The 25,439-nt window shown below is 45.8% G+C and overlaps 8 protein-coding genes across 10 annotated transcripts; 3 read left to right on the forward strand and 5 right to left on the reverse strand.

The window, feature by feature from the left end:
- Positions 1-46: 46 nt before the first annotated feature.
- Positions 47-1,101, reverse strand: LOC131208830 (transcription termination factor 4, mitochondrial). Its single transcript, XM_058201733.1, has 2 exons — positions 989-1,101; positions 47-918 (listed from the first exon to the last, which is right to left on the reverse strand). Exons 1-2 carry the CDS (start codon positions 1,052-1,054, stop codon positions 88-90), a joined length of 897 nt encoding a protein of 298 aa, XP_058057716.1. The 5' UTR covers positions 1,055-1,101; the 3' UTR covers positions 47-87.
- Positions 1,102-1,276: 175 nt separating this feature from the next.
- LOC131208515 (signal transducing adapter molecule 2) lies at positions 1,277-6,685 on the reverse strand. Its single transcript, XM_058201293.1, has 6 exons — positions 6,113-6,685; positions 4,412-4,572; positions 4,216-4,332; positions 3,866-4,144; positions 3,737-3,799; positions 1,277-3,669 (listed from the first exon to the last, which is right to left on the reverse strand). The coding sequence occupies exons 1-6, from the start codon at positions 6,153-6,155 to the stop codon at positions 2,002-2,004; spliced, it is 2,331 nt and encodes a 776-aa protein (XP_058057276.1). The 5' UTR covers positions 6,156-6,685; the 3' UTR covers positions 1,277-2,001.
- A 458-nt stretch (positions 6,686-7,143) lies between these two features.
- On the forward strand, positions 7,144-9,914 carry LOC131209217 (palmitoyltransferase ZDHHC3-A). The gene is made up of 2 exons (XM_058202226.1): positions 7,144-7,609; positions 7,723-9,914. Exons 1-2 carry the CDS (start codon positions 7,494-7,496, stop codon positions 8,417-8,419), a joined length of 813 nt encoding a protein of 270 aa, XP_058058209.1. The 5' UTR covers positions 7,144-7,493; the 3' UTR covers positions 8,420-9,914.
- A 600-nt stretch (positions 9,915-10,514) lies between these two features.
- On the forward strand, positions 10,515-12,550 carry LOC131208084 (uncharacterized). The gene is made up of 2 exons (XM_058200731.1): positions 10,515-12,197; positions 12,263-12,550. Exons 1-2 carry the CDS (start codon positions 10,515-10,517, stop codon positions 12,341-12,343), a joined length of 1,764 nt encoding a protein of 587 aa, XP_058056714.1. The 3' UTR covers positions 12,344-12,550.
- Positions 12,378-13,342, reverse strand: LOC131209233 (pyroglutamyl-peptidase 1). The gene is made up of 3 exons (XM_058202247.1): positions 13,071-13,342; positions 12,751-13,001; positions 12,378-12,678 (listed from the first exon to the last, which is right to left on the reverse strand). The coding sequence occupies exons 1-3, from the start codon at positions 13,269-13,271 to the stop codon at positions 12,504-12,506; spliced, it is 627 nt and encodes a 208-aa protein (XP_058058230.1). The 5' UTR covers positions 13,272-13,342; the 3' UTR covers positions 12,378-12,503.
- Positions 13,343-13,456: 114 nt separating this feature from the next.
- LOC131210472 (dolichyl-diphosphooligosaccharide--protein glycosyltransferase subunit DAD1) lies at positions 13,457-14,053 on the reverse strand. Its single transcript, XM_058203730.1, has 2 exons — positions 13,736-14,053; positions 13,457-13,665 (listed from the first exon to the last, which is right to left on the reverse strand). The coding sequence occupies exons 1-2, from the start codon at positions 13,941-13,943 to the stop codon at positions 13,535-13,537; spliced, it is 339 nt and encodes a 112-aa protein (XP_058059713.1). The 5' UTR covers positions 13,944-14,053; the 3' UTR covers positions 13,457-13,534.
- Positions 14,054-14,393: 340 nt separating this feature from the next.
- Positions 14,394-21,876, forward strand: LOC131211606 (proton-coupled amino acid transporter-like protein CG1139). 3 transcript variants are annotated; one of them, XM_058205158.1, is made up of 5 exons: positions 14,394-14,780; positions 15,124-15,431; positions 18,410-19,203; positions 19,278-19,587; positions 19,656-21,876. In XM_058205158.1, exons 3-5 carry the CDS (start codon positions 18,471-18,473, stop codon positions 20,071-20,073), a joined length of 1,461 nt encoding a protein of 486 aa, XP_058061141.1. In that variant the 5' UTR covers positions 14,394-14,780; positions 15,124-15,431; positions 18,410-18,470; the 3' UTR covers positions 20,074-21,876. The 3 variants fall into 3 exon arrangements, with proteins under 3 accessions (XP_058061141.1, XP_058061140.1, XP_058061139.1); XM_058205157.1 differs by having other exon boundaries at positions 18,459-19,203; XM_058205156.1 differs by lacking the exon at positions 15,124-15,431 and having other exon boundaries at positions 18,459-19,203.
- Positions 21,420-23,166, reverse strand: LOC131211607 (protein fuzzy homolog). The gene is made up of 3 exons (XM_058205160.1): positions 23,061-23,166; positions 21,927-22,996; positions 21,420-21,707 (listed from the first exon to the last, which is right to left on the reverse strand). The coding sequence occupies exons 1-3, from the start codon at positions 23,136-23,138 to the stop codon at positions 21,650-21,652; spliced, it is 1,206 nt and encodes a 401-aa protein (XP_058061143.1). The 5' UTR covers positions 23,139-23,166; the 3' UTR covers positions 21,420-21,649.
- Positions 23,167-25,439: the final 2,273 nt, after the last annotated feature.

Consider the following 25,439-nt stretch of genomic DNA (forward strand, 5'->3'; position numbering starts at 1 on the left):
CGAAGCGTTGTATCGATAAGCCTTTTTCCCTATTTTGCTCAACTATTTACTTTTATTCTCCAACGGACTATGACACATTGGAAGGACTCAACTTCGATCTTTTTTTCGTTTACTCTTTTGGTAAGACTCTTTACCCAGTTCGTCTGCATTGTCGTCCAATTCTTCCGCCTCATCTTCATGCATATCGTGGTGGGAATCGGTGCGGCCTTCCATTTCGCGCTTGAAAAGTTCTTGGAACACTTCGTACTCCTCCAGCGTCACGAACGCAACCTTCACTGCGAACCGCTTGTCGCTCGTGTCTACAATTTGGTGCAGCTTCGGATTGTCGGTTGGCGCACCTTTCTCCGCTTTCAGTGAACGAGGTTTGAAGATACCGAGCCTTTCAAGAAACGTATGCCTACAGCGGATATGCTCCAGGTCGTGGCAAAATGAGCACGACATCACCACATCCGGCACCTCGTGACGCATCTGCACCATCAGGTAATCGATTTTTTCCTCCACCGCCCGTTGCTCGTCCGTTAGCAGGTTTGGTGCGTTCAGAAACAATCGGAACACGTTCTTGCGTGTCTCGAAGTGTGAGTGCAGAAACGCAACACGCTGAGACAGCTTGCCATGGTTGGCGTAGTCCAGAAATTGGGGATGCGCCGAAAGAAGCACTTTTGTATTACCATCTCCAAACTGGCACGAACGCCAACAGTGCAAGCTGTCTGAAATCCTCTCCGAGGGGCGTACCAAAATGTCAGGGTATCCACCGATTATCGATAGGATTTTTTCCCCTTCCAGACCCTCCGCACTCAGAAGCCGGTGCATACGCTGCCACTGTTCGGCGCTGTATTTCCTCAGCTCCGGAACAGTGTTCAGTAAATCACGTACCATTTCCTTATCTACCGTCTCGAGTTTACCGGCGATCGTTTCCGACTGCAAACAAATGACGAACCAATCAGAAGTGCAGTTTTTGTAGTTTTTGTTTGTTGAATACAATATTTACCATACTGGAAGTGCTAGGTGTGGAACAGTAGGCGCGAACGAGTCGCGCAGAATGTCGGACAAACATTTTCGTGGCAAACCGGATCCGTACAACGGAACGGCGAAAAAGATCGAAATGAGCCGGGAGCCGAATGTAAACACGCAGCGTTGACAGTTGCAACCCGGAACAGTTACAGTGGTAGGAATTGTATTCAACACGGAGAGAAACTGAATGGACAAATGAATGCATCTTTCCTCAAGTCTCAGTCCCAAGAATACCTCGCAGTAGAATAATTAGCGTACATTTTGGATTTAGAATATTTATTTCCATGTAGGTATGTAGTTCAACTATGGTACAGGTTCGTCGTGCAAATCTGCTGTTACAAGAAAAACGACAAACGCAGCATTACTTCACTCCACATTCCACTATCATCGTCGTCCGCTATATAAATACAACAATCCTACCATTTTGTTCTACGCTATCTGTTTGTAGATTCTTTGAATGTTCCGAAAAAGCCCGAATTAGGTTGGATGTAGAGTGTAATAGGTTATTCGCCGCTTCGCCCGACGAGCAAAGCATTTCCTTTCAGTGGCTGCCGAAAAATAGTAACTGCACATCGTTGTTTGATGCGTCGCCGGCGAATCGTATTATTTTTTAATTTTCATTTGCAGTTTTTTTTCGAAAACCGTCATTCATTTTTACAGTTCTTATGCCACCGATTTTCGTTCAACAAAAAAAATAAACATTTATATTTATAGTATTGCCAGCAAGAAACAATCGTTGCCAAAAACCCACGATGCACAGAAGCTCAGCTTGTAAAGCGCGACGGCGAGCCGAAACATTTGATCGAAACACCCGTGGTCTTTCGGAACCGCCCAGAAGCAATTCCTCTTCGTGTCACAAATATCTATGATCCTTGTACCGATGCAGTTCGTAAGCTACGCGAAAGATCGAGGAATAAACCGAGAAGGGTGTCTTTAGGACAGAAAGCAGATGCTCTTGGCTCAGCCAATTTGAATTTGAACGCACAGCTTTTACCGTTGCTGTTGGTAGATGGGAATGTTCTGTGGACCTGGGTTAGTGTTGATCGATAACGGCCCACTGCTTGTGAGTACCGGCCCCGAAGGAAACATACCACCACCCCCTACCATTGGGCCCATCGGATAGCCGCCCATAGCTTGTGGTGGGCCCCCAATCGGTGGCATGATGAACGTTTGTTGAGGTTGCTGCTGATGCAGGTGCTGTTGGTGATGTGGTGGCATCTGAGACGGAGGCATAGATCCGGGACCTGAAGTTGGAGGCACAGGAGGATAGTGGCCTATTGCCGGCCCACTGCCACCACTGGCCACTCCATTCAATGTCAAATGGGGATGATGATTCATGTTGGCGGGCTGTGTCGTCGCAGGAAGCGAAACGCCCATTCCAGAGCCTGTGACCGGAACGTGTTGTGGTTGCTGCTGAGGAGGTGGACCAGACTGTGGCACTGGCTGCGGTTGGGGTTGTTGCTGCTGTGGCGATGCCTGAGGACCATAGTTCTGGTAGCTAAGCGGTCCCGAAGGTCTCAGTTGTGTTGGTGGAACCCCTGGGCCAGACATCCCAGTCGGTGGTGGCGATGTGGGATTCGCATAGCCTTGCGGAATCGGGGCTTGCTGCATGTGACTGCCAGCACCAAGTTGTGCTGGTGGAAGTGATTGTGGCGTCATCTGGGGAACTGTCATATTTGGCATCGATTGTGGAGTTGGCGCAGGTTGCGTCGTAGGTTGACTACTGACACCGGGTGCCATTGACGTAGCCACCGGAGCCATACTGTTTGTGGGACCATTTTGTGAAACCGACGACACCGGATGATGGTGCGGAAGGTGTGGCAACGACGATTGCTGTGGCGCAGGGAACTGTGGCATACCCGGCGCAACATTCATCTGTCCCATATCGTGTCGGAGCTGGCCCATACTGTAGCCGGACATCGGTGGCTGCTGTTGCTGGTGTCCAGGGCCCATGGGATACATGCCTGCACCGGGAAGGCTCGGAGGGTACATTCCAGGCATTCCGTACATCGGTGGCATCGGTGCACCCGGATAGGCACCGACTGCCGGCCCTCCGGTCATACCGTACGCTCCTCCCGCTGGCCCGCCCCCCATCGACATCATCATTGAACGGTCAGGTTCACGCATCAAATTATGGTACAGGTTGATGGCATCCACGAGATCGCTGCTGAGTTGCGTGAGCTGCGCATGCTTCCGATCGACACGCTCCAACTCGGCATCGATTAATGGCCCCATCTGATTAACCAGCTGCTCCAGTTGAAGCATTTCTTCCGTGTCTTGTGACGGATCCTGCGGATCGGCCTCGTGTATCAGGTGCAGCAAGCGATTAATCTTCTCCTCGTTTATCTCAACCACCGGTAGCTTCTGTAACTGCGTATCCTTCTCATTTCCGCTACCAGTTCCATCTTCTGACAGTTTTGGATCGTCTGAAAACTGTACACTCTTCTTGGAGCCTTTCGCTTGACCGGTGGCGCCCAACGATTCTGGTTCCACTGAAAGATCGGCCGTTACAAAATTAGACGGAAATAGACCTTCTCCACGTTGGTTTTGACCCTTCCACCAGTTTGGATCGGAATCATCGAGCACCATGATGATCTCACCGGCCTGGAACGTTAGTTCGTTGTCTTCCGCGGCCTCGAAGTCATACAGTGCACGTACCTGAAGTGTGAAGAAAATTTGCAAAATTAGCTAACATTTCTTTGATAAGCCATTCCGCAACGGCTACCTTTCTTGGTTCTGGTACGGGGGCCGCCGTAAGTAATGTCGAAGGGTAAAGCGATGTGATGCTCTACAAGGAGGGAAGTAAACTTAGGCGGTGATAGACGGAGTGCGTAACAGCAAAAGTGAAGCTTACCGGTCCGGACGCAGCTGTCGACGACATCTTCGGTGATTGGCTGATTTTAACTTCTTTCAATGAAAGCTCGATCGCCTTCGCAATGTCATCTTCCTCCTGTTGACTAGAGACCACATTCGGGTCCTTGCTTAGCGGGGTTTCGCGTTTCGGTGTAGCCGATGGATCACTGAAGTCGTGCCCCTCATCGCGTAACTTCTTATAAAGCGACGGTATGAGGTCCAGCTGGGGATCGGACTTGAATGTTTCCTCTGCCCAACGTTTAAGGGAAAGTTTCAATTTCTAGCAAAAAAAACATGAATCCGTCGCTGATGAAATGCTTTTTACAAATGGTTGCTGCTGTTTGTATTTACCGTCGTCACTTTTGGCTGACTTTTTTGTAGTAATTTCTTAAATTCCGTCTCAAACTCCCGGGACGCCACTTCTAGGTGGAACTGCTTGCCACAATTATTAACGCACGCATCGAGAAGCTGTAATAGGTAAGTTTCATTTTATTGATTGTTTTGAAATTGATTGTTTGAAACCAACAGTCTATCGACTGTCTCATACCGTTATCGCCTTCATAACCACGTGAGGGTTTGCATGATTCAACCGCTTAATGATCGACTTCAAACATTCCTTCGGTGTGGCCGTGCCACTGTTGACCTTGTCGCAGATGTCCATTATGAGGCCCCATTTTTCAGTCGTATTATTTTCGTTGGTAGCTTTTTCTGCAAAACCAAAACAAACCCAAATGGATGGTGAAGCATTAGGGGAGAAACAGTAACAATCGTTCTTGGCACCATAAACTTCATGCAACTAAAATATAAAACACGTGAATTATCAAGCAGGGAAACCGATAAGAACGCAATTGCGGAACAAATAATCGAATACGATCCGCTGATAGAGTTCTTGCGGTTTTTTTTGTGTCACCTCGGAAAGGGTAGGGTTTCAGAATGTTTACTGCGGCAGTGCTTAGGAATACCGATGGTCGATAGTGCTGCAAATGAACCCGTAGAAGTGATTCATGCCATTTGATCTGTTGCAAGATCTTGCATTGCGCAACTTTAATGCCCCTTTCATAATCATCAGTAAACCAAACCTGTCAATGCCCTAAACTTAGTCATGCATAATTGAAAACTGTCCTTTTTTGATCGCGCAAATGTAACAAGTATTGTTTACTTTATAGTGCCACGCATTTATGTTTATTTCAACGAAAGACACATTTGGAAAGGGTGTCGAATTGGGCAAGAGAATGTGTACGGCTTCACCCATTTTAGGCGGAATGAAAGAAATGAAAAGCATAACCGTCGAGCGTCCAAATGATAAGAATTGTCCGATGACCGAGTAGTGGCGAATTAGTCAGCACCCGTGGTCGATTAGATTCAGTGTACTTTTGGACAATCTGCAATCCCTTTGGAGGGGCTGTAATCTGCGTTAAAAGCGATGCTCTTGTGGCCATGGCCACAATAACGATAACCCGATGCGTAATGTACACTGGAGCGTAAATCAACAAACGGAAAGAAAGAAAAAGCATCGCACGGTTAACGTAAACGAATAGAACAATCTCTCCAACGCGAGAAATCAGAGTGTTTAAACAAGAAATAAGAAATAACAATACACAAGATTCCTCGCACCAGGCTTTGACCTCATCGAACCTCTGCTACGGGCTTTACATTGTGCCATTACGTCTCTGGACAATAATGGAAAAGATGAATCACGCAGCCTACTTCGACGGGAGGCCGGGGAATGGACGATTGGTACCACAAATAGCACACGGCATTGCTCCTTGTGCGGTGCGTTGCTGGAGAAACGGTTGTTTATTGATTTTCCAGCTGTTCGTCATCGCCACGTCCTGCAGAAGGACTGCTGTTGCGGCTGGCCGCGTTATCAGGAATGCTTTAACTTTGAACCACCATTCTACAGCGTACACTCCAATGCTGTCATCGCGCTCGGGACCCATGTTTCTCTCTTTTTCTCGCCCAAGGGGAGCGTCGGCCCCCTTTGCCAGCGGCTCGTTCCCGTGCATCTTTACTGCTCCAACTCCTAGCTGCATCTTAATTTAATTAATAAACATCAATTACAAGAATGCGTAACAAATTGGTGCGTTTTTACCCAGCGCGAAATTATCCCAGGACAAACGGCGGGGTTCACATAAAGCACAAGTGTCACAGTGTCACGAGACGCAACTGTTGTCCTTCGTTGTGCGATCAGAGAAGGATGCCTTTGTTGTTTTCCCCCCACCTTCCACTGTATCCCGATAATACGCACCTATATCCGGGTTGAGGGAGGACGATGTGCCAAACAGGCTCATGGTTCCGGTGTAACAGTGCCAATCGCACGCTGGTTATCGCAGGGATTCGATGCTAATCCTTGCAGCACGGAACGTATCGGCCGGAGAAAGATCGCGACAGTGAAGCTGGAGCCCGCCCGGATCCGATGATCGAACGCACTCACTTAATCACTCTCACAAACACACGCCCAGAAGTGGTGGAAGAAAACTAGTTTCGCATGACCAGCAAAGACGGTGGCCACTTTCTTCTGCACAGCCCGTGGGTGCGTGCAATATCCTAGCGCTTTTTCACTGCGTCGAACGAACGATCGGTCGGATTCTTTTGTTCTCCCGGACGAAGTGACCAGAATTCGGTGAGCGAGGAGCTTTTTTAGCAAGCGGAGCACTACGAAAAACTAAAACAAGTGTCAACAGCGCGCACGGAAAAGGAACGACGGACTCGACGGATTGAGTAATTTGGAATCACCGAGGTCGACACTGTAGCAAAAAGTGCAATCTATTGGACAAAGGTTTGCTTTTGGTGCAATTTCGATCCGAAATAATCGTCTAGCCTGCTTCGCGATGATGAATCAAATCGACGAATAAAAGACATTTGTGCTTCGTTGTCTTCTTCCTTCCTTCCTTCTTTTTGCTGTTTGATTCTTCCTGGTTGTCAAAGTTGTCAGTTCATGACACTTCCGTACACTGCAAACTCTATTCAAACAGTCTTCCTTCACTCGTTATTAAAAGATGAAGATTTCACTTCATCCCTGCAGAAGGACCCTGGAAGATCTTCAAGCTTAAGCCTATTGCAATTACTAAAACGAATGTTACTGCTTGAGTGGAAAACCATCATAATAAGGAGGAATATGTAAGCTATTTGCCGAATGTTACGTTTCGATTTACAGTGTAACGCACCGAGAGTGTGCTGACAGTTGACGTCAGCTGATGCGTCTTGCGCGCAACGATACGGCCGATTGTCGAAAGTGTCGGCTTTGCGGGTCTGCAAGAAATCAGAAAAGTGGTGAAAAGGCAAAGTGGCGGTGCATCCCTCTAGTGCGGATGGAAGGGGTGTTAAAATAGGAGCCACCCTGCAACCGTTTTGGGCGGAGTGTTAAAATAATAATGTTTGACCCCCGCAAGCGAGATGCTCGTCGGTTGTAGGCTTGTGTTGTGTGTTCTACAGTTCCTATAGCACCAGGTCCAGGAGTGGGAGGAGGCCGGTTTCGGGAAGTGGAGTGGTTGTCCATTTTCGCGGCTCGATTGTGAAAGTGAAACCAAACGACGTGTCTCGAACGCTCGCCGTGTTATTGCGGAAAACGCTGGTCTACGCAACAACAACGCAGCTGGTGGTTGTTGCGTGTGGCTGAAAGTTTCACGATGACTTTCGTCAAAGATCCCTGCGGTATCGTGTGCGTACTGGTCACATACATGGCGGTTTTTTACGCCGATTATGTTGTAACGCATTGGATAATTCTGCAAACGATGCCCAACAGGTACTCCATTAGCTAGTCCCGGGAAACAATATGCGCGAAATTTGTTTACTGATTTTCTCTATCTCTCTCTCTCTCTCTCTCTCTCTCGGTGGTCTGACCATACCTCATTCTAGCCTTTGGGCGCCGTTTCATGTGGTGGCGTTCAACACGATCGTTTTTATGCTGGGAATGGCCCATTTAAAGGCAGTGCTGCTCGACCCAGGCACGGTGCCGTTACCTCAGATCCGCATCGATTTTTCCGATCTACACGCGGAGAAAAACTATGGCCATGAGCGAGGCGAGTGGACCATGTGTACGCGTTGTGAGACGTATCGGCCACCGCGGGCACATCACTGCCGTATCTGCAAACGGTGCATTCGGAAAATGGACCATCACTGCCCGTGGATTAACAACTGCGTCGGAGAGCGAAATCAAAAGTACTTTCTACAGTTTCTGCTATATGTCTGCGCCCTGGCAGTGTATTCCGTGTTTCTGATCGTCGTCTCCTGGCTGTATCCTTGTGAAGAGTGCCACATAGATGTGGCACAGGCGCAGAGCCGCATGATGCACAGTGTTCTGCTATTGCTGGAGTCGGCCCTGTTCGGGCTGTTTGTCATAGCGATCATGATTGATCAGATGCACGCCATTCTTTACGACGAAACGGCCGTAGAATCGGTACAGCACAAGGGTCCGTATCGTAGCAATCGGCCAAAGATGGCGCTTTTGGCAGAGGTTTGTGGCCGCGGCCATCCGATGTCGTGGATGCTGCCGTGTGCATCGTTGAACCGAGCCAAACACCACGATGTACCGCTGCTCAGTCATGATGTGTAAGAGAAACGGCTCAGGTAGTAGTGCTAGTCACGAAACGCCATTGACTGACGATAACCTGCAGCTAATGAAGCCCAAAAATTAATTACGAGGGAGGAACAACGGTAGACGAGGGTCGGTTCTACCTACAGCGAGCCAGGCGGCGACCGCCTAGCCAATTAGCAACATGCCGTGCATTTATCATCATTCGTTTTTCTCATTAGCATTTCCCCAGACGCTATTATTTTGTTCGTCCGTTGTTTTCTTTTCTCCCACCGCAGTGAGCAATTTGAATACCGTTCCCATGTTTTACTCGCAAAGCACATCATAGTTACCCGTTCGTCTGAGGAATTTTTGAAATGTCTTTTTAAGTTATCTTTGTCTATACTCGAGACTTTACGTGAAATCCCCGTATTGGTTCTTTCGGGTTCCTTTGCATCGCCTACTTACTTGTTTTGTGACCAGCGAAACTAACCATAAACTAAACGCACCGATACAGAGAAGCAGTATAATTCCCACGTCTTAAAGTTGGTCTCACACGCGTGGATTTGGATTTAGGAATTGAGGTATCGACCTCGTGACAGACGCATGCAGTTAGAAGTTATTTGTAAATTTGTTTGCTTTGCGTTTGTACTTCAGTTTTGTTACCTATTTTCGAACTATATATTTAACTTATTTCCTGCCCAACCATGAAACCATTTAGCACCATAGAACGAATACCATCCCCAAGGGGTGACTGTCTGTAAATACACAAATCCATTGATTAATAGATAGTTTCACCAGACGCGCAATTTTGTGAAAAGCATGCTAGCGTAGAGTATTTGGTATATGGTCTTTGCTTTAGTTTGACGTTTCCTAGTATGGTTTCCTGCGGTCGGGAAAATTTGGATATCAATTATCGAGCAATAGGAGCTAACGAGGCTTCCATATTGTTGATTATTTGTTAGACCTACTTTATTTGGCATTCGGTGCAGTATGTTCAATAGGATATGTTACGTAGCGCCCCTCAGGAGGAGGAAAATTTTGCGGTTGTGTTTTTCGTGTAAATATTAATACGGTTGCTGAATTTCGCAAGATTTCCTTCGACGGTTATAGTATTACAGGTTTGGATATTCATGGATGAGTTGTGTAATATTCACTCAGTTTTTCGTTTAGACAATTAGTTGTATAAAAAATCTAAAAGCAAAGGGTGTGATTCTTTGTGTAGGTTGGTAGATGTATTTTGTTTTTAATTGACGGACTTTCGTTTCCAATCAGCGCTGCGCGCAAGAACAAGTTGAGCTATCGCGTTAAGCACTTTGCCACGGTATTATATCAAGTAGCCACGAGCAATAGAATACAGTGTCGATCAGGGAGCTATTACCACCTTTCTGTAACAACAGATAATCAAGGTTCAATGTATTATTGTAGCATTTTTAAACAAAGGAACTTTTTTCGTCTCATCTTCGTGTAGCTTTTTTACGATACCCTAAAACAAACGAACCAACAGCGAGAGCAGGGCATAGTGACAAACACAAGAATTAGGAATTGGACGAGTCATCCGGTTGCCGAGTCATCCGAGTCAGCGCGTGCAATGGGGCAAATTAATTGAGCAAACAAACAATCAACATTGATATGTAATACGGAACAACAGAAAGTGGTGGAATCAACTTGGATCATTTCGAAAAAAATGATAAATATTAGAGTTGGGTGGATCGAGGAAAATTCGTTAATGGAAAACATACACAAACAGAGCTACGTACAACTAAGGAATTTATATTTAAGGAACCAACCTCTTTCCGTGTGCTGTGTGATAAACGGTGATGGAAGAGAGCGATTGCAATGATAATGGAAAGACAGACAAAACATGCATGAATTATATTTTTTGTGGTCAACAAATAAATGTATTAAACCATGTGCAATATTCAAAGAGTATCGCCATTTCGTCGTGATTTGTAATCTACAAAGAGAAACCGTTGCAAAAACACTTTCTACTAGAATATTTCAAAAAGTTCATTCAAAAATGAACTGAACTGAATTTGACAGCTCGTCTCACGTGCGTTTGTTTACTGTGCGAACCGGCAGAAAAAAGAAACTGCAGAAACTCGTGAAAAGTTGCTGTGCTGATATATTTTGTACAATGTTCCGGTTGTTGGGAATTTTTAAGCCACAGCTCATCAGGAGTAACTCTTTACCGTCGGCTTGCTTCGCGACACGGCATGGGACATTTTCGCCTCGCGAGTTTCAGTTCGAAACATCGGACGGTGAGAACGGTACATTGATTCATCGTTTCTCGCGGCATGTTTCACTGACCAAACGTGATTTTACGGACGTAACTAAGTACAGCTTCAAGGTGTCCAATTTCTACCCGCTACCGGATGTGGCGACGTATGATCAACAAATACGGGATCTGTCTACGACGGATCTAGCAAAGCTGATAACATTCACGACGGATTTTCGAAGTAAAACGGACACCCGATCGTACACGGAGGTCGTGAATGCTCTCGACGAAGAGTGCCTTGGACGGGTGGGCAACGCCACGGTGTACGAACTACTGGAGGTGCTTCATTGTTTCATGTACCTACTGCCTAACAAAATCGCCCAGCTACGCACTTACCGTAGCGCTATGCCGAAGCTTATCGAGCTGTTCAACGAGGAACCGAAAGAGCGGGATTTTCTTGCGATCGTCTTCTTTCTCGGCATGTGGAAACGCCACCAAACGGGAACGGTGCTGATGCAAGAATTTTTGCAACACCATGTCGACCGTTTCCTTACACCGGATCTTACCCGAATGGATTTTGCCATACTCGCTAGCGGCACGTACAAGACCAGTGTCCGGATAGCGGAGGAATCGCAGGTTTTTCGAAGTCGATTAATCGGAGAGATCGAACAGTTTGATGATGAGGATGATCCCGCGCTTCTCGTAACGCTTATCAAGTGTGCCCGAATGAATCGGCTGCCATCGGAAGTGATCTTGTCGAAGGTGCGATCCTTCATTGAGGCCAACGTTCAGCGGAAGGAGCTCGATTTCCGTGGCATTTCTCATCTATTCGCCTACGTTGCAGATAACCGCGTTAAAGATGACACACTTACACGGCTCATCATCGACACTTGCTGGAAACGATTCGAGGAAGACATTCACAGGAATGGTTTCGAATCCAACTCACAATCGTGTCGTCCGAAGGACATTGCCACGTTCCTTTGGAGCTGTGGAACACTTGGAGTGCCGCTAGAAGGCACCAGCATTAACGGTAACTTGCTGGAAAAAGCAATTCGATTGAAGGCAGAAGCCGGGGATTATCGAAACGCGCCGGATGCTTTGGTCGACAGTGTGCTCTCGCTGTGGCTTTGCGGTCGTCGTTCGATCGGCTTGCTAAGGATGCTTCTGAAAGATCGTATGATGGTGCAGAATTTGCGCAAAGATCGGACGAAAATTGAATCACGCAAAGACTTACTACTCAGCTGCGCGGAAATCGATCTCCCAGAGGCGGCAGATATGTTCCGATCGATACGCAAACCGGGCGATGCTTTCGTACTGGATCGTCGTGCGCCAGAGTTTCTTGTCCGACCTGCACTGCGACAGCTCGTCGAGGGTTTGGAGCAGGTGCGAAAAGTTGGCGATATTAACATTGCATCGATAAGTATCAATCTTCCGGTGAAGCATCTCAATATTGCCGGCGTATTGGTGCAGCTTGCCGATGGCGCTGTGAAAAACTTGGACGTGTTGGACGATAAGCATTGCCTAAGTGATCAGAAAACTCCCGTCGGATTGATGCAGCTTAAGTTACGAATACTGCAAGATAAAAGCATCGACAGTACAACGGTAAGGCAACAAAGCATTACAATGCGTTTTCCGTGTCTAATCATTGCTCTGCCGGATTCTTTCAGATAAACGTGTGCAATCTGGACACGCCCCAAAAGTGGTTGCCGGAAATTAGACAGGCATTAACCAACGATAAAGTGAATTAGGTTTAGGTAGCAACGGTGAGATTCTAAAACAAGATACATTTCACTGAAACTTTTATTTTTCGCTAAGAAAAAGCTGTGTGTTAGTTAAGAATAAATTAAACTCGGCTTAAAAACATCAAAATCAATTAGATAGAGGTAGTACGAAGCTTTCCGGCGCGGTTTAGGAAAGTTTGTTTTTAGCGGACAGTTCCAAGATGCACTTCTCGATCACACGATAAATTGTTGCTTTCGTTTCTTCCGAGCTATACGGCTTTCCAATATCTGGCACATGTATGAACAGCGTTCGGTCGGGGTCCACGTCTAAAGATTTAACATAGATGTATCCGCAGAGGTAGCTTAAAAGAAAGACGTTGATTCTTCCGGTTACATATCCGCAAGAACGGTTCCGCCCTACCCTGGCGCCTTACTTTCCAACTTCAGTGGAGCAGTAGCATTTGGTAGTTGTCTCGAGATTTAATTCCTGCGAGATTCGTTCGATGTCCAGGTTGGTTGTTAACGCAACGCATTTCTCGCCCGAAGAGGATTTGCCACGCAGAGTTATCTTATCACATGGCAAACAACGGTTAGCGAAATCTGGCTTACAGTAGCCAGTTGTGTACGAGCCATATTCCAGATTGATCGTGTCGATGTGACCATTAACGCCCACGTGCACCACCAGCTATACGACACACGATGCCCCACACAATAGAATGTCTCCTTTTGCTTGGACCGTGCTACGAATACTTACACAAGGTTTCGTGTCCCAAATGAGCGGAACAATGCGATCTACCGCTTCGTACGTAACGGGAACTTCATACTTGCGCAGCTCGTACGGTTGGTCCTTAAAATGGAACACGTCGGGCAGAAGTCGAACCGCTTCCCAACTGGCATTTCGGTTTTCGTGACCCCGGAAGGGTCCAAATCCGGTGACGATGATTGTTTTCGGCATGCTGCTCACTATCTAATCGCTCTTCTCCGATGGCACTACGAAGCAGGGCAATGACGGGATTCTGTGCTGGCTCATGTTTACCACAATGTTTTATTGGTTTCACCGAACCCTTTCGGATATGAAAGTGAATCCTCAAGCATGTTCACTCGTGGGCAAACGTCAGAATGGAATTTCATTCATGCTCGTTCATCATGTATTTTTCATTATATTTTACTCTATCAGCTTACAAAATCTAATTTCATGGTATCATGGACTTTGTGTTTCTAGCCGATGAAATTAACAACGACCAGATGGAGAATAATTTGTGCAAACACGAAATCAGCGAATCCCCGTTCGGGCGAGATTCCCAGGAATTGGTCCTTGTTCTGCGGGTTCGATTGCAGGCGAAGGCAAACTACAAAGAAGGGTACGGGCAAAAGCCCACATTACAAGAGATATCCTTTGAAGGGCTCCAATTAACATACCACCGAGCACGAAACAGCTAACGGTGCTAATGAAACCGGCCAGGAAAGAGTTGAACGGGAATGTTCCAACGAGGCAGCAGTACACAAACTGCGTGATGCCGGTTAGCAGGACGTAAAGTAAGTAGGCGTCGACCACTTTCAGCTTCTTGGGCGTTTTGAGCGTGTACTCGTTGTAGAATTTGTGCACCACATCCGTAAAGTTCTTCATGTTGTCGGCTCCTGTTTTATTCGCTATTCTGCTTGTTGATCGCTAGGAAAACACTTTGAAATCCTTGTGAACTCAGCTTCCAACTCTCGCGTTGCTGTGTGACGTGTGCTTCAGTGGGCGGCTAAGACCAGATGAACAGCCGTCGCCGCGGGCGGCTGATGTTGAATGATCAATCATCGGTCGACTGGTGAACGGAAAGAAAACAATCGAATTTATTGTCCGCAAATGGCTGTAAGAAATGAAAACCCAGCTTTATTGCTGTATAAAATTTTGTAAATTACTTTCAGGAAAGGAAACAGTTTGGAAAAATCAGCTTACTTCACTCAGCCACCCAATCGTTATCGCACAACCCTGCTGTGTGGCGGCTACACTAAACACATCAGGCGGCTGTTTGGGACCGCTGGTAGAAACATACAAATTCTGTCAGCAATTCAAACAAAACCACATAACTTTGCGGGCGGAATTTGTGTTTGTTTTCTTCCCGAGTGTCGGTATTTCGTTACAATCACGGGCTTCACGGGCTTTTTCATGCTGGTACTTCAATTACCGAAATCATAAAGTCTGAAGCATTTCCAGAGTGTGTCTGTGCGAGTTGTTTTCCTTACGTCCCATTGTTCCGAGTTTTTTCCTGTGTCCGATTGGTGTCCTCGTTTATCTGTGATTCACCACCGATCCGGGCGGTGGTTTATTGGTTAGTTGTTTTTGCGACAATGGTGAACAGTGATTCAGCTTGAGCTTGCTTCGTGTGCTTGATGCGAGCATTAAAATAATTCCTGAACAACACGGTTTGGCGCTTTAGAGAAGATGGAAGATTTCACGCCACTGCTTAACTTGCAGGTAAGCATTACTTTTTTTAAAACGGCTTTTCAGTGTCCGCGGTCGCTGTCGAGCAGTTGTCCCCGCGACGGACTTACCCACGAACGACCACACTGCTGAGCGTTTGTTGGTTCTATTTTGCTTCCTCTTTTCGCATCGATTATAGCAGGGCAATAGCCTTTTGGGGCGTAAAGAAACGCATGTAACCGAACCGTGGAAAACCAGTAACACATTATGTAATTTACATGACCATAACTAAACAGCTTACCCTGAAATGTGTGCCCTTTGTACAGTTTCTTTCTCAAAAGAATCTTTTTTTACATCTTCTGTTTATATTGTTATGTTCATTTTCTTGTGATTGTAGTCAAACCAATAAACACGACGAAGTGCGATTTTGCACTTGTTGCCAATAGCGACAACGACATTCTTGGATGCAGAAACCGGCGCAGACGTGATAAAATTTGTAGATACAACGCTAACAAGTAGCATAGAGAAACGACACACGTCTGTTTAATACAGCCGCGTCGTGGTCGATAAAAAATACCGCGATAACGTGTTTGCACGATAGAAATAAATTGCAGCAGAAGTGAAGGCGAAACGCACAACTGAAAACGGAAACGAATACTCAGAAGAACCCAGCGTAATCACTCCCGACAGAAGGAAACATTGTTTGTAAGTTTTTTTTTATGTTTACTTACCCTTTGGTTTTACTTTTAGTTTTTAGTTATCACGTTGGTACAGTGCACTTTCTTTGTTTTCGTTTGTATGTGCCCTTTAGCAGATTTGTCCTTCTGCACCCCAACGGCAATGCAGGAGGCCGCCTGCACAACACCGACTCGAATAATTGATTATGGCACTAATTGCTGATTGCGTCTTAGGTTCGGTTTTGTTTTTTCATTCACCCGCCCTAACCCTCGAGATTCTTTAGATTCGTCATTCTTGGTGCGCCTTTAATACTGACCTGGGGCGGGTGGGTCTTGAATGATGACCCTGTTAGCCACAGGTCACTTTAACGTTACACGGTTTGGCTGGTAGCTGACCTGAACGAAACAGCAAAACCGATTATTTTCTGGGAACCGTCAGCAACAGCTGACTTCATTATCAGTCGAAGTTGTTACCCTGTGCGGTTATTCATTGAAAGGTCCATCTTTCGTCAGTTGCATCTGCCAAATAAATGAGGCGGAAACTTCTTTATAAAACCTATAAGACCCCTCGTTATCAATCGTGCCGCAGGCATAACTTGAAATTGCTCGGGAATACCCGCTCGGGATTCTTTAGACGGAAAGGACATCATCTTCAGTCGGTAAAGTTTTTTTTATCTCTTGACTGACGAGTTGCACAGTTTCAGCACACAGAGTGTGAAAGTTATGACCATTCAACCGAATGGGGCGATTCTTTGTCGAAGTCCTTTGCAGTGTTAGTAATAAGGAAATGACAGTCGGTAGTTTCTGGACGGCACATGAATACCAATGAGCGGATTAGTAGTGAAACAGACTGGTCAGCAAGAAACATGAACATGCAAACAGAGAAAAAGGAGTATGGCGTCCGGATAATTTCCAGGCTAGACGCGCCGGTATGGTTCAATGATAAATAGGCAGAACGTGTTGCTTTAAGCACAAAATTTTAATTAGGTCCTAATCATTACTTTGACACCATTATGGATGGCAGGTTTCACCCATTATATCCGACTCAAATCCATTATAAAGTCACTCGTGACTCCATGTTTGTTATTTAATATTGATACGATAGCGATTACGTTGCGTTACGAAAGCATTTCACCGAACAACCCTATTCGTTCGTTTAAAGTAGGGAAATAAATGGAATTGTACGTTAAATAACACCATCATCATAAAGAGTTCGTGTGTCTTCAGTGCTACATAAGTTTCTAATTAATGAGACAACATCTTACTTATTCCAAACTTCGCACACACCTTCGGGGAAAATGAAATGAATTTTTCACATTTAAATGAAATGCCGACGGCATTATCGTTTGATGTCGCCGAGTGAAATGCCAGTTTTTGTCAACCCGCAGGCGATGGTTTTCCGAGAAACCCACAGGAGATCTTTTCAACTAACTAGGGAGCTTCGTTGGCATAGAAACATGGGAAGATGATGCTATCGTCGATGGGTAAGGGTGGTCATCGTGCAGTAACGCAGACGATGATAACTCGACCACCAGCAGCAATAAGAGGATTGGGAAGAGAATAATGATTTGGGAGCAATGATGGGTTATGTGTCATCATATGATAAAAAGACCGAAAAAAGTGCTGAAGAAGTTTGGTCGCAATTTTGAAAGGTTTTGATCTCTGCCGGGTAGGAAGGATACGGTTGGTGTGTTAACGATAATGGACTGTCAGTATTAGGCCGGTTCTTGCCGACATTTCCGTTTCTTCTCCACTCCGGAAGTATGGCCAGTTATTGAAGTGTTTGATGAAACGGTTTTCAATGGTTGGTGCTGGTTTGGTTATATCTTTTTCTTTAATATGTATATATTTACTTACGCATCTTTAGATGCATCTTATAGATACAAAAATGTACTACAATTGGGCTGGGAAAGAATTCCAATAGTCGTCGGTCGAATGGCATCGGAATCTTAGGAATTCTTTTTCTCCTTCTTACATTCGCTGGCATGATTGCAGCAACTTGCCAGGAAGAAAAAGAATGTAATTTTAACATACAAACAGCATGGATCTGTTCATATTCCTCCCTTTGGCACTGTAGAAAAGCCACCAACAAGCCATTTCGTGGCTTTCATTCAAGTCGTTACGCGACAGTTCCATAGGTTCGAGAAAACACATGTCATGCGCTGTGCCTAAATTGAATTTTCTGGCAAACATTCGAAAAATCTGTTTCGAAAATTCCATCGTTAGCCGTATGCATACTAGTTTTTTTTTCTTTTAAGAACAACTTTCAACTTCGTGAAAGTAGAATATTGTTTAAGTGTTTTACGTCAACTGAGTCTTTTCTAATGCTTCCAGTGGACCACTTTCTACTCTAATCCACGTGATCTGACCACGATTGGAGTTACACAGAAGGGCACACGAGAACGCAATTTACATCTCGTCCTTATCGTCATTTCATGTCCATCCGGTCGTGTGGGGTCTGCCATTGTTTATGTAGGCCAAACAAAGCAATAACCCAAAGACATGGCAGAGCAGAAAACCTTTGTACCGCAGAATCGGAATCACTACCGGTGTGGCGTTCCCAACCGTGGAAGTTGCGCGGTCGGGTCGGTCTAATCGTGGTGGAAAATTTTAATTCCAGTCCGTTGTAACGCTGCTCCCGTCTGTGGACTTTTGGAAAGGAAAAATAAACACACGCAAAGATGGGGATGGAAAATTTCATTATGCCCGTTCCGAAGGTACGCTCGCAATAATGGGTCAAGCAATGCGGTGGACCTTCGGAGGATTAAATTGAAAGAAAATGAAACATCTTCCTCATCTTTGCGTTAAGGGATCGATTTTTGGTACGGTGAAGAATTGTTGAGGTTTTATTATTGAAGGATTTAAAGGCACCAAAAAGATCCATTTTTCCATCAAGTCACGGTATGCTCAGCACTCCCAGCACTTCTAAGCTCGTAATGAAAGCAACATTGTAGAGAATTATAATCTTCTTTCGGAAATACTAATGAAAACATATAATATTGACAGATGTCCATTAACTTTGATTACTAATCGTACTTTTGGCCCACATAAAAAGGGTCCACGGAAAATGAGAAATGAACGGGAACCTCTACTCGGACAGTCGGTCGACGGGATGAGCTCAGGCATGGACGAACCGCAGCATCCGCTGGTCCGGCCCGATCTTCGCAGTTCGCCAGAAAATACCATAGTGGACACGACCAACGACACGGACAGTCTAATGGCGAAGGAGGATCAAACCAACGGCTCATTGGCGGAAGGGTACGATCCGTCGATGCACCGCACCCTCGAACACCCGACCACCAACCTGGATACCATGATCCATCTGTTAAAGGGTAACGTTGGCACCGGCATCCTCGCAATGCCGGACGCATTCAAAAACGCTGGCCTCTACGTCGGCCTTTTCGGAACGCTCCTGATGGGTGCGGTCTGCACACACTGCATGCACATACTAGTCAAATGTTCGCACGAACTGTGCCGCCGGCTACAGGTTCCATCGCTCAGCTTCGACGAAGTGTGTCACCGGGCGTTCGAATCCGGCCCAGTCGGGTTGCGGCGCTATTCGAAGCTGGCCAAGAATCTGATCAATACGTTCCTGGTGATCACGCAGCTCGGTTTCTGCTGCGTATACTTTGTTTTCGTGGCGGCCAATTTGCGCGAAGTTGTGGCGCACTACTTTTTCGATCTTAACACACGCATCTACCTGCTATTGCTGCTCATACCGATGGTCCTGATGAACTTGGTGCGAAATCTGAAGTACATTACACCGATTTCGCTCATTGCCACCGTTCTCACGGTAGCCGGTAAGGATACGCAATCTCATTCGATGCAGTATGTGCGACGGTTTTAGAACCCTGCTTTGTTTTTTATCCAACAGGTCTTACGTGTACTTTCTATTACGTGCTGCAGGACCTTCCGAATACGCACACCGTGAAACCGACGGCTTCGTGGGCACAGCTGCCTCTCTACTTCGGTACGGCTATTTACGCGTTTGAAGGCATCGGAATGGTGTTACCACTAGAGAACAACATGGTCACACCGCAGGATTTCGGTGGATGGACAGGCGTGCTAAATACCGGAATGGTCATCGTTGCCTGCCTCTACACGGGAGTCGGTTTCTTCGGTTACCTAAAGTACGGCGATGCAGTCAAGGGAAGTATTACCTTGAATCTTCCCGGCGATCAACTGTAAGTCGTGAATGGATGGATGGAGGCAAAAGAATGTTTATAGCAACATCTGGTTCAATTCTTTGCAGCCTTGCCCAACTGGTTCGCATTATGATGGCGCTGGCAATCTTTTTCTCGTATCCGCTCCAGTTCTACGTCCCGATGTCCGTTATTACCCCGCACATAAGGCGCCATCTACACACGGTGCAGTCGCGACAGATCGGTGAATATCTTACGCGCGTTACACTCGTTCTCTTTACGTTCATGTTGGCCGCTATGGTGCCGAACCTCGGTGCGGTCATTTCACTTGTCGGTGCCGTCAGCAGCTCAACGCTCGCACTCATCTTTCCGCCAATCATCGAAATCGTTACCTTCTGGCCGAACGGGTTGGGACGGCACTACTGGGTCCTGTGGAAAGACCTTACGATAATGGTGTTCGGGATACTGGGATTCGTCTTTGGTACCTACACGAGTATTGCGCAAATTTTGAATCCCAGTTTGAACTGAGTTTCAGCCTACACTCAGTTCTGTAAAGTTGCTTCAGGGCGGACTCGAAGACTACGCTTATACGAATAGTGTGTGGAAGCTTGTACACTCTGCTAGCGCCAGAGGGACCTATTCCGTGATAAAGAACGCAGAAAGGGGTATACTGTTTGGTTTATGGGTTTATAGTGTTCTTTTTTACAACAATGGCATTAGTCTGGTATCATAAATAATCCAAAACTTCTTTCCAGTTGGGAAATACAAAGACTTCCCATTCAAATTCAACGAATGTCATTGGATTCGGGTTTCAGGCGTACCTCATTCGTTCAAACATTGTTCAGCTACAGCAAACTACATCGTTTGGTGGTTTACGGTTCGTTATGGTGTTACAAATCGGTTGGCTAACTTTTTCAATGTAGTAAAATATGACTCCTCTCCAGAAATGAGTTACGAACAAACGTGAGTTGAGTTGTTAGCAGGCAAACGTGGCAACAAGCATAATATCAATTTGTAACCCGCAAAACGGCCAAAAGAAAAGCAATGGCTGCAGTTTATTGTATCTAATAATGCAACATACATTAGCGCATGACAATAATATTTACCCGTACTTTAGATCGTTTAGAGGCATCACTTAAGATATCCAAGCCAAAATAGCACACAAAGAATGATGCAAGCTTGCAAAAAAGACATGAACAACTAATCTATGGTGATAATAATGTATAAAAAATTTAAAACGGTAGTATCTCAAATCGCTGCCAATGAACGATGCAGCGTTTTGTGGGTGTTCCTTTTGTTCCAGTTGCCAGTTAGAGACTAAGTGATGTATAAAAATTACTACATAGCAGGATTACTACATAGCAGGAGAAAAGGATTTTCTTTTCTTGTAAGTCTTTCGAACAACCGTATTTATGTATCGCCGTGAAATAAAGCTGTATTTCCCCCGAAAGCAGCCAATAGGAGTTGGGAAATAAGCTATCGTTTAAGGAGTGAAAGATCATTTACCTACGTCTGTTAACTGTTCTGCTGTTGTTTGTTACTATCACTGTCTTTTCTGTTACATTGAGGATTGGTGAAATGCACTAAACAGAACGAAACGAAAGGGGAACAAATGAGTGAATTTAGCAACGAAAACGAGTAATCCTCGAATGACGATGAAGGTTCGGTTCTTCCATACTGTACTGTCCTGCTGTGGACTGTAGAAAGTAGATTCAATGACCGTGGACAATAATTCAATTGATTCGACTGTTTTTATCTTATTCTAGCACTTCCTCCTTCTCCGTTCGCACAGAAATCCACTCCGTAAATTAGTAATCTACATTTGACACACAAGAAAGTAGCATTTAAAAAATTAGCCCCAGCACTAGCTGGAATATCTTTTATTGTGTAAACACAGTAGCACTCTCGGGAAACGTCTATGGACGGATAATGCATATTACATTGTAATAACTCAGTTTGGGCGCACTGTCGTCAACTGTGAGCTGAATATGTTGCAAATATGCCCTGGGAAAGAGGCTCACCGATTCAAAGCTTCCGATCGTTGCAACCACCTTCATTCGCTGTGTCCCAGACATTATGCTTACGATTCATCGTGAGGTAGGCGTTACCAGCATACATCCTTATCTGATATCAACGTGTTCAGTGTTTTTTGTGTTACTATCCTACATTAGCCAAAATGGGAAGGAAAAAAGAGAAAAGAACGAAACATGTGTAAAACAATCTCACATACAAAAGTGATTAAAATTAGTACACGTCTAGTGAGGGGTGGAAGCATATATGCCGACTAGGGCAAATGGAACAGAAGAAGGTAACCGATGATAATAAACTATACAATTTTAATTAAACTTTTCTGTCGAATACATTACGAAGGACAGACGTACTTCATGAGGTGCGTTGGGATGGCCGACGTGTAGAGCACGCACAGGACGCTGCTTCCCTCTATCAGTGCGTGGCATTGGTGATACTCCGTACACCAGTACTGCTCCAGATTAATCACCTCGCGCAGTATGTCCTCCATGACGTCGACCGACTGGTGGAAGAACGCTCGCAGGATGTCCAATCGGTCGTTTCCTCCACTAGACTGACCGGCAGTGCGTTGCTGTTTACTTCCGGTACTGGTGTTGCTGAGTGGCTGAACCCCTCGCGACATAACGTACTTGGCATGCTCCCGATGGAGCAACAGAAAGCCAAGAATGTGCGGATCAAGCTCGATCGACGACGGGAAATGTTTCACGTTGTTCTGTTCGGCCGCGATTAGCATGTCGAGTTCGCTCATCCAAAACTGCTGGCTAATCCCTTGTAGGACATCGTACGGAGGTTCAGCGCCGCACAATGCACAAATGCTAACCCCCTGCGTAAGCGGAATGCTAATGAAGCGGTACGCGATGTTGGGCGACTTTTTTGGCAAATAAACGGGCACATCTTGCTGAATGGTGGCGGAGGCGTTGAGTAACAACATTAGCAGCTTCCGATCGACTACGTCCAAATCCCACCAGCCCTCGGTACCGCAGGCGATTCGTTGGCGTACGAGCAATGCGCAGAACGGGGAACCGATCTGCACACTGAATTCGTTGAGTTTCGCCAGCATGCCCGCGCTCTCGGTACAAAGAACACAATCGACGTAGCGGAAAAGATCGCTGTCAACTACCTCCAGCAGCTGATCCACGAGCGGGTAGTAATGCTTCAATTCTCGCTTGAAGCGGTCTATGTTTTTAATTTTCTTTATCGACTGAATGCCCACGCAGAACACCATCGCCTGGTAGGAGTAATCTAGCAGGTGGCGCAGCGTTTTCTCGGTGATGTCGCGCGAAATCCCGATCATGACGATCGTACCTTCGTACTCTTTCCACATGACTGTGCTCTCTTCAAGGTAGGTGATTGGGAGATCGATGCCTTTCGATTTGCAGAACATGTGCACACCGTTCAATGAGGCAATCGTCGAAAACGGTAACTGTAAGCGTTCGAACGATAAGGTCACTAGCGGATAGGAGGGAAACCCACTGCCCGCTACTTACGGTCTCGCAATCTCCTCTTTTCTTCGAATATATGGGCACACCCCCATCCGATGTGAGACACATAAGATGGATAGACATTGCGGCCAGGAATTGTGGAACTATTAGATCCTATTTTCTAACGGAATGTAAACGGGGAATGTAAACGTAAACAAATCACAACAAGTGTGCTTTTGACAAGTGGTTGTCATGGCAGCGGGCCACAGTAGATCATTCTTTCCTTGTGCGACAGAAGGATTTCGATGTTTTATTTATTGTTTGTTTTATTAAGTGTTATTATGTTATTAAGTAAACAATTTAAATAAGTGTTTATCGCCAAAGTTGTCCGACGAATTATACCTTTTTCACTCGTGAGAATTTTGTCTCGAAAGGGAATTTGAGTGACAATTTTGACTTAGAAAGGGAATTTCGGTCAATTTTAGAGGCTGGGAACGCAAAATGTCCGGTTTGCGAACCTGCAAGCGAAAACCAGGGACCGGGAACGCAAAGTTTTGAGGTTTCCACATCTTCAGTTGGTCAGAAAGTGCAGAGCCTAACTTCAAAATTAAAATTCAAGCAAGAGGGAAGGAATTTTTGAAACTTGGGTAATTTCCCGTCGAATTTTCGTAATTTTCACTGTTTTGTTGAATCCGAACAAGAAGGAGCAATAATATTTGAAAACTTCTCGTGGCTCACTACAATAATAACGTTGAAGCGGAAAATTAAAGTGCTTTAGTTAACATTTCGAACGTTTGCCGGGGATGGACGCGCGCTCGTGTATAGGTATTTTCCCGTCGAAGTCATTCGTTGGTGCGTACAATACCATCCAAAACAACAAACCCGCAAACCTGCAAAAAGAGATGAAAGAAGCTTCAGGCTTAAACTCTCTGTAATCAAGATAATATAATACTAAAGAGTCATTTCAACGTTCAAACAAACCGGATAGGAAGGAGTGAAGACTACTCGTAGCTTCAATCTTTCGCTACAATATAGCAGCTGAAAACTAGAGTGGTGTTTCAGTTCCAACGTGCTTTAACTTTGACGCTCGATAGCCTTTGTTCTACGGGCAGTGTTCCGGTTGCGTTTCGTTTGCGTGGTGCTGTGGTGGTAATATTTTCGAAGACCTTAAGTGTACAGTTAAATGTATGGTTGATTTTCACCGTTTTGCCGGGCATTACTTCCGTGGTTCTTAGTGACGCTCAATCGATCGAAACGGAGTTACGCGCATGTGAGATTTACTTACATTTTCGCAGTGAAGGTTACTCATCGACTCGCGCGCCATTCCGGTACGGGGAGTTCATGCAGTGTTTGCGGATGTTCTTTTTGTTGTGATTTGGTAAACAAAAGTAATTGTTACATTTCTGCCACCGAAACCGAATCCGAATCCAAAGAAAACGCGCCATGAGAAGTGATTGAGAAGTGACCCGGGGCGTGCGTGACCAAAATAGCGTCATAACGGTTCCAGTGGCAAACTTGTTGCATTTGCTACTCACGGAAAAGTACCTACCCAAATACCCGGTCCGTTTCATCGTAGAGCGACCAACGGGGCCATGTTTAATCGAAAGTGGTGACCAGTTACGATGCTTTAAAAGTTTGTGAACAAGCCCAAGAGGAGCGAAAAGTCCGCCGCAGCCTTCGCTGATTGCGCCGTTCCGTGCATCGATTTTCGCTGGCTGTCAAACAGGAAACAACGCGCCAAACCAACACAACCAAGCGAAGAGCAAACAACGCTCTGTTCCATAGTTTGTGTCTTTTTCAGGCGATTTAATGTTTTCTCCGTTTCCCCCTTAGATCATCGTGCCGCACGTAAACAAAACAAATAGGAGTTGCGGCCGGAATTGTGCCGACAAATTGGATTACTTGATAACGGCCGCGTCTGTGAGAGGTGCGTGCAACGAAGGAGTGAGTGCGAGATTGTGATTATTGTGGATATATTGGTTGCCGGCAACGACAGTGTTCCGCGGAGGAAGTGGCTCGTTTGAGGTTAGGGCAGCATCCGCTCCCAAAGAAGCTGATCAGTCGACATTGTTGGGTGATGAAATTCGAAGAATAATACCTCGTAATCAGTTTTCGCATGAAAGTCGTATTTTCTTTACACTATTTTGCGTGCCGTGAGTGCTTTTTCCGATTTTCACGCGCTTTGTGAAGGTGCTTTGGAAGAAAAAGAAAGACAGTGAGGCAGTGGAAAGTGTGTTAAGTACCGGTTGCCAAATTCGTCAAACGATAAAATACGAAACAACAACGAACCGCGGCAGCGGACGATTCATAGCCGGTCGAGTGGCCAGCATCGTCAGAAGACATAAAAGAAGCAGCTCGCCAAACCATATCTTCTTCGCATCATTTCGCTGTAGACTGCAAATCTGGCTCTGTTCTGTGTCCCGGTGAAGCAACGGTTATCGTCGG

This window comes from Anopheles bellator, chromosome 2 (assembly GCF_943735745.2).
Source record: "Anopheles bellator chromosome 2, idAnoBellAS_SP24_06.2, whole genome shotgun sequence".
In the NCBI taxonomy this organism is placed as follows: domain Eukaryota; kingdom Metazoa; phylum Arthropoda; class Insecta; order Diptera; family Culicidae; genus Anopheles; species Anopheles bellator.

What these genes read in the sequence shown, in the direction of transcription:
- LOC131208830 (XM_058201733.1), bottom strand. Translation starts at nt 1,054, where the DNA reads ATGTTTGTCCGACATTCTGCGCGACTCGTTCGCGCCTACTGTTCCACA. An exon ending in CACCTAGCACTTCCAGTATG is followed by an intron (nt 919 to 988) that starts GTAAATATTGTA and finishes ATTTGTTTGCAG; the next exon opens with TCGGAAACGATCGCCGGTAA.
- LOC131208515 (XM_058201293.1), bottom strand. Translation starts at nt 6,155, where the DNA reads ATGAGCCTGTTTGGCACATCGTCCTCCCTCAACCCGGATATAG. An exon ending in CGACAGCTGCGTCCGGACCG is followed by an intron (nt 3,800 to 3,865) that starts GTAAGCTTCACT and finishes CCCTCCTTGTAG; the next exon opens with AGCATCACATCGCTTTACCC. An exon ending in CCGTACCAGAACCAAGAAAG is followed by an intron (nt 3,670 to 3,736) that starts GTAGCCGTTGCG and finishes TTCACACTTCAG; the next exon opens with GTACGTGCACTGTATGACTT.
- LOC131209217 (XM_058202226.1), top strand. Translation starts at nt 7,494, where the DNA reads ATGACTTTCGTCAAAGATCCCTGCGGTATCGTGTGCGTACTGGTCACA. An exon ending in CTGCAAACGATGCCCAACAG is followed by an intron (nt 7,610 to 7,722) that starts GTACTCCATTAG and finishes ACCTCATTCTAG; the next exon opens with CCTTTGGGCGCCGTTTCATG.
- LOC131208084 (XM_058200731.1), top strand. Translation starts at nt 10,515, where the DNA reads ATGTTCCGGTTGTTGGGAATTTTTAAGCCACAGCTCATCAGGAGTAAC. An exon ending in AAAGCATCGACAGTACAACG is followed by an intron (nt 12,198 to 12,262) that starts GTAAGGCAACAA and finishes GGATTCTTTCAG; the next exon opens with ATAAACGTGTGCAATCTGGA.
- LOC131209233 (XM_058202247.1), bottom strand. Translation starts at nt 13,271, where the DNA reads ATGCCGAAAACAATCATCGTCACCGGATTTGGACCCTTCCGGGGTCAC. An exon ending in TTTGGGACACGAAACCTTGT is followed by an intron (nt 13,002 to 13,070) that starts GTAAGTATTCGT and finishes TGTGTCGTATAG; the next exon opens with CTGGTGGTGCACGTGGGCGT. An exon ending in TGCTCCACTGAAGTTGGAAA is followed by an intron (nt 12,679 to 12,750) that starts GTAAGGCGCCAG and finishes CTTTCTTTTAAG; the next exon opens with CTACCTCTGCGGATACATCT.
- LOC131210472 (XM_058203730.1), bottom strand. Translation starts at nt 13,943, where the DNA reads ATGAAGAACTTTACGGATGTGGTGCACAAATTCTACAACGAGTACACG. An exon ending in TAGCTGTTTCGTGCTCGGTG is followed by an intron (nt 13,666 to 13,735) that starts GTATGTTAATTG and finishes CCTTCTTTGTAG; the next exon opens with TTTGCCTTCGCCTGCAATCG.
- LOC131211606 (XM_058205156.1), top strand. Translation starts at nt 14,748, where the DNA reads ATGGAAGATTTCACGCCACTGCTTAACTTGCAG. An exon ending in CGCCACTGCTTAACTTGCAG is followed by an intron (nt 14,781 to 18,458) that starts GTAAGCATTACT and finishes CCACATAAAAAG; the next exon opens with GGTCCACGGAAAATGAGAAA. An exon ending in AATCTTCCCGGCGATCAACT is followed by an intron (nt 19,588 to 19,655) that starts GTAAGTCGTGAA and finishes AATTCTTTGCAG; the next exon opens with CCTTGCCCAACTGGTTCGCA.
- LOC131211607 (XM_058205160.1), bottom strand. Translation starts at nt 23,138, where the DNA reads ATGTCTATCCATCTTATGTGTCTCACATCGGATGGGGGTGTGCCCATA. An exon ending in AAAGAGGAGATTGCGAGACC is followed by an intron (nt 22,997 to 23,060) that starts GTAAGTAGCGGG and finishes GAACGCTTACAG; the next exon opens with TTACCGTTTTCGACGATTGC. An exon ending in ATCCCAACGCACCTCATGAA is followed by an intron (nt 21,708 to 21,926) that starts GTACGTCTGTCC and finishes TGGCTAATGTAG; the next exon opens with GATAGTAACACAAAAAACAC.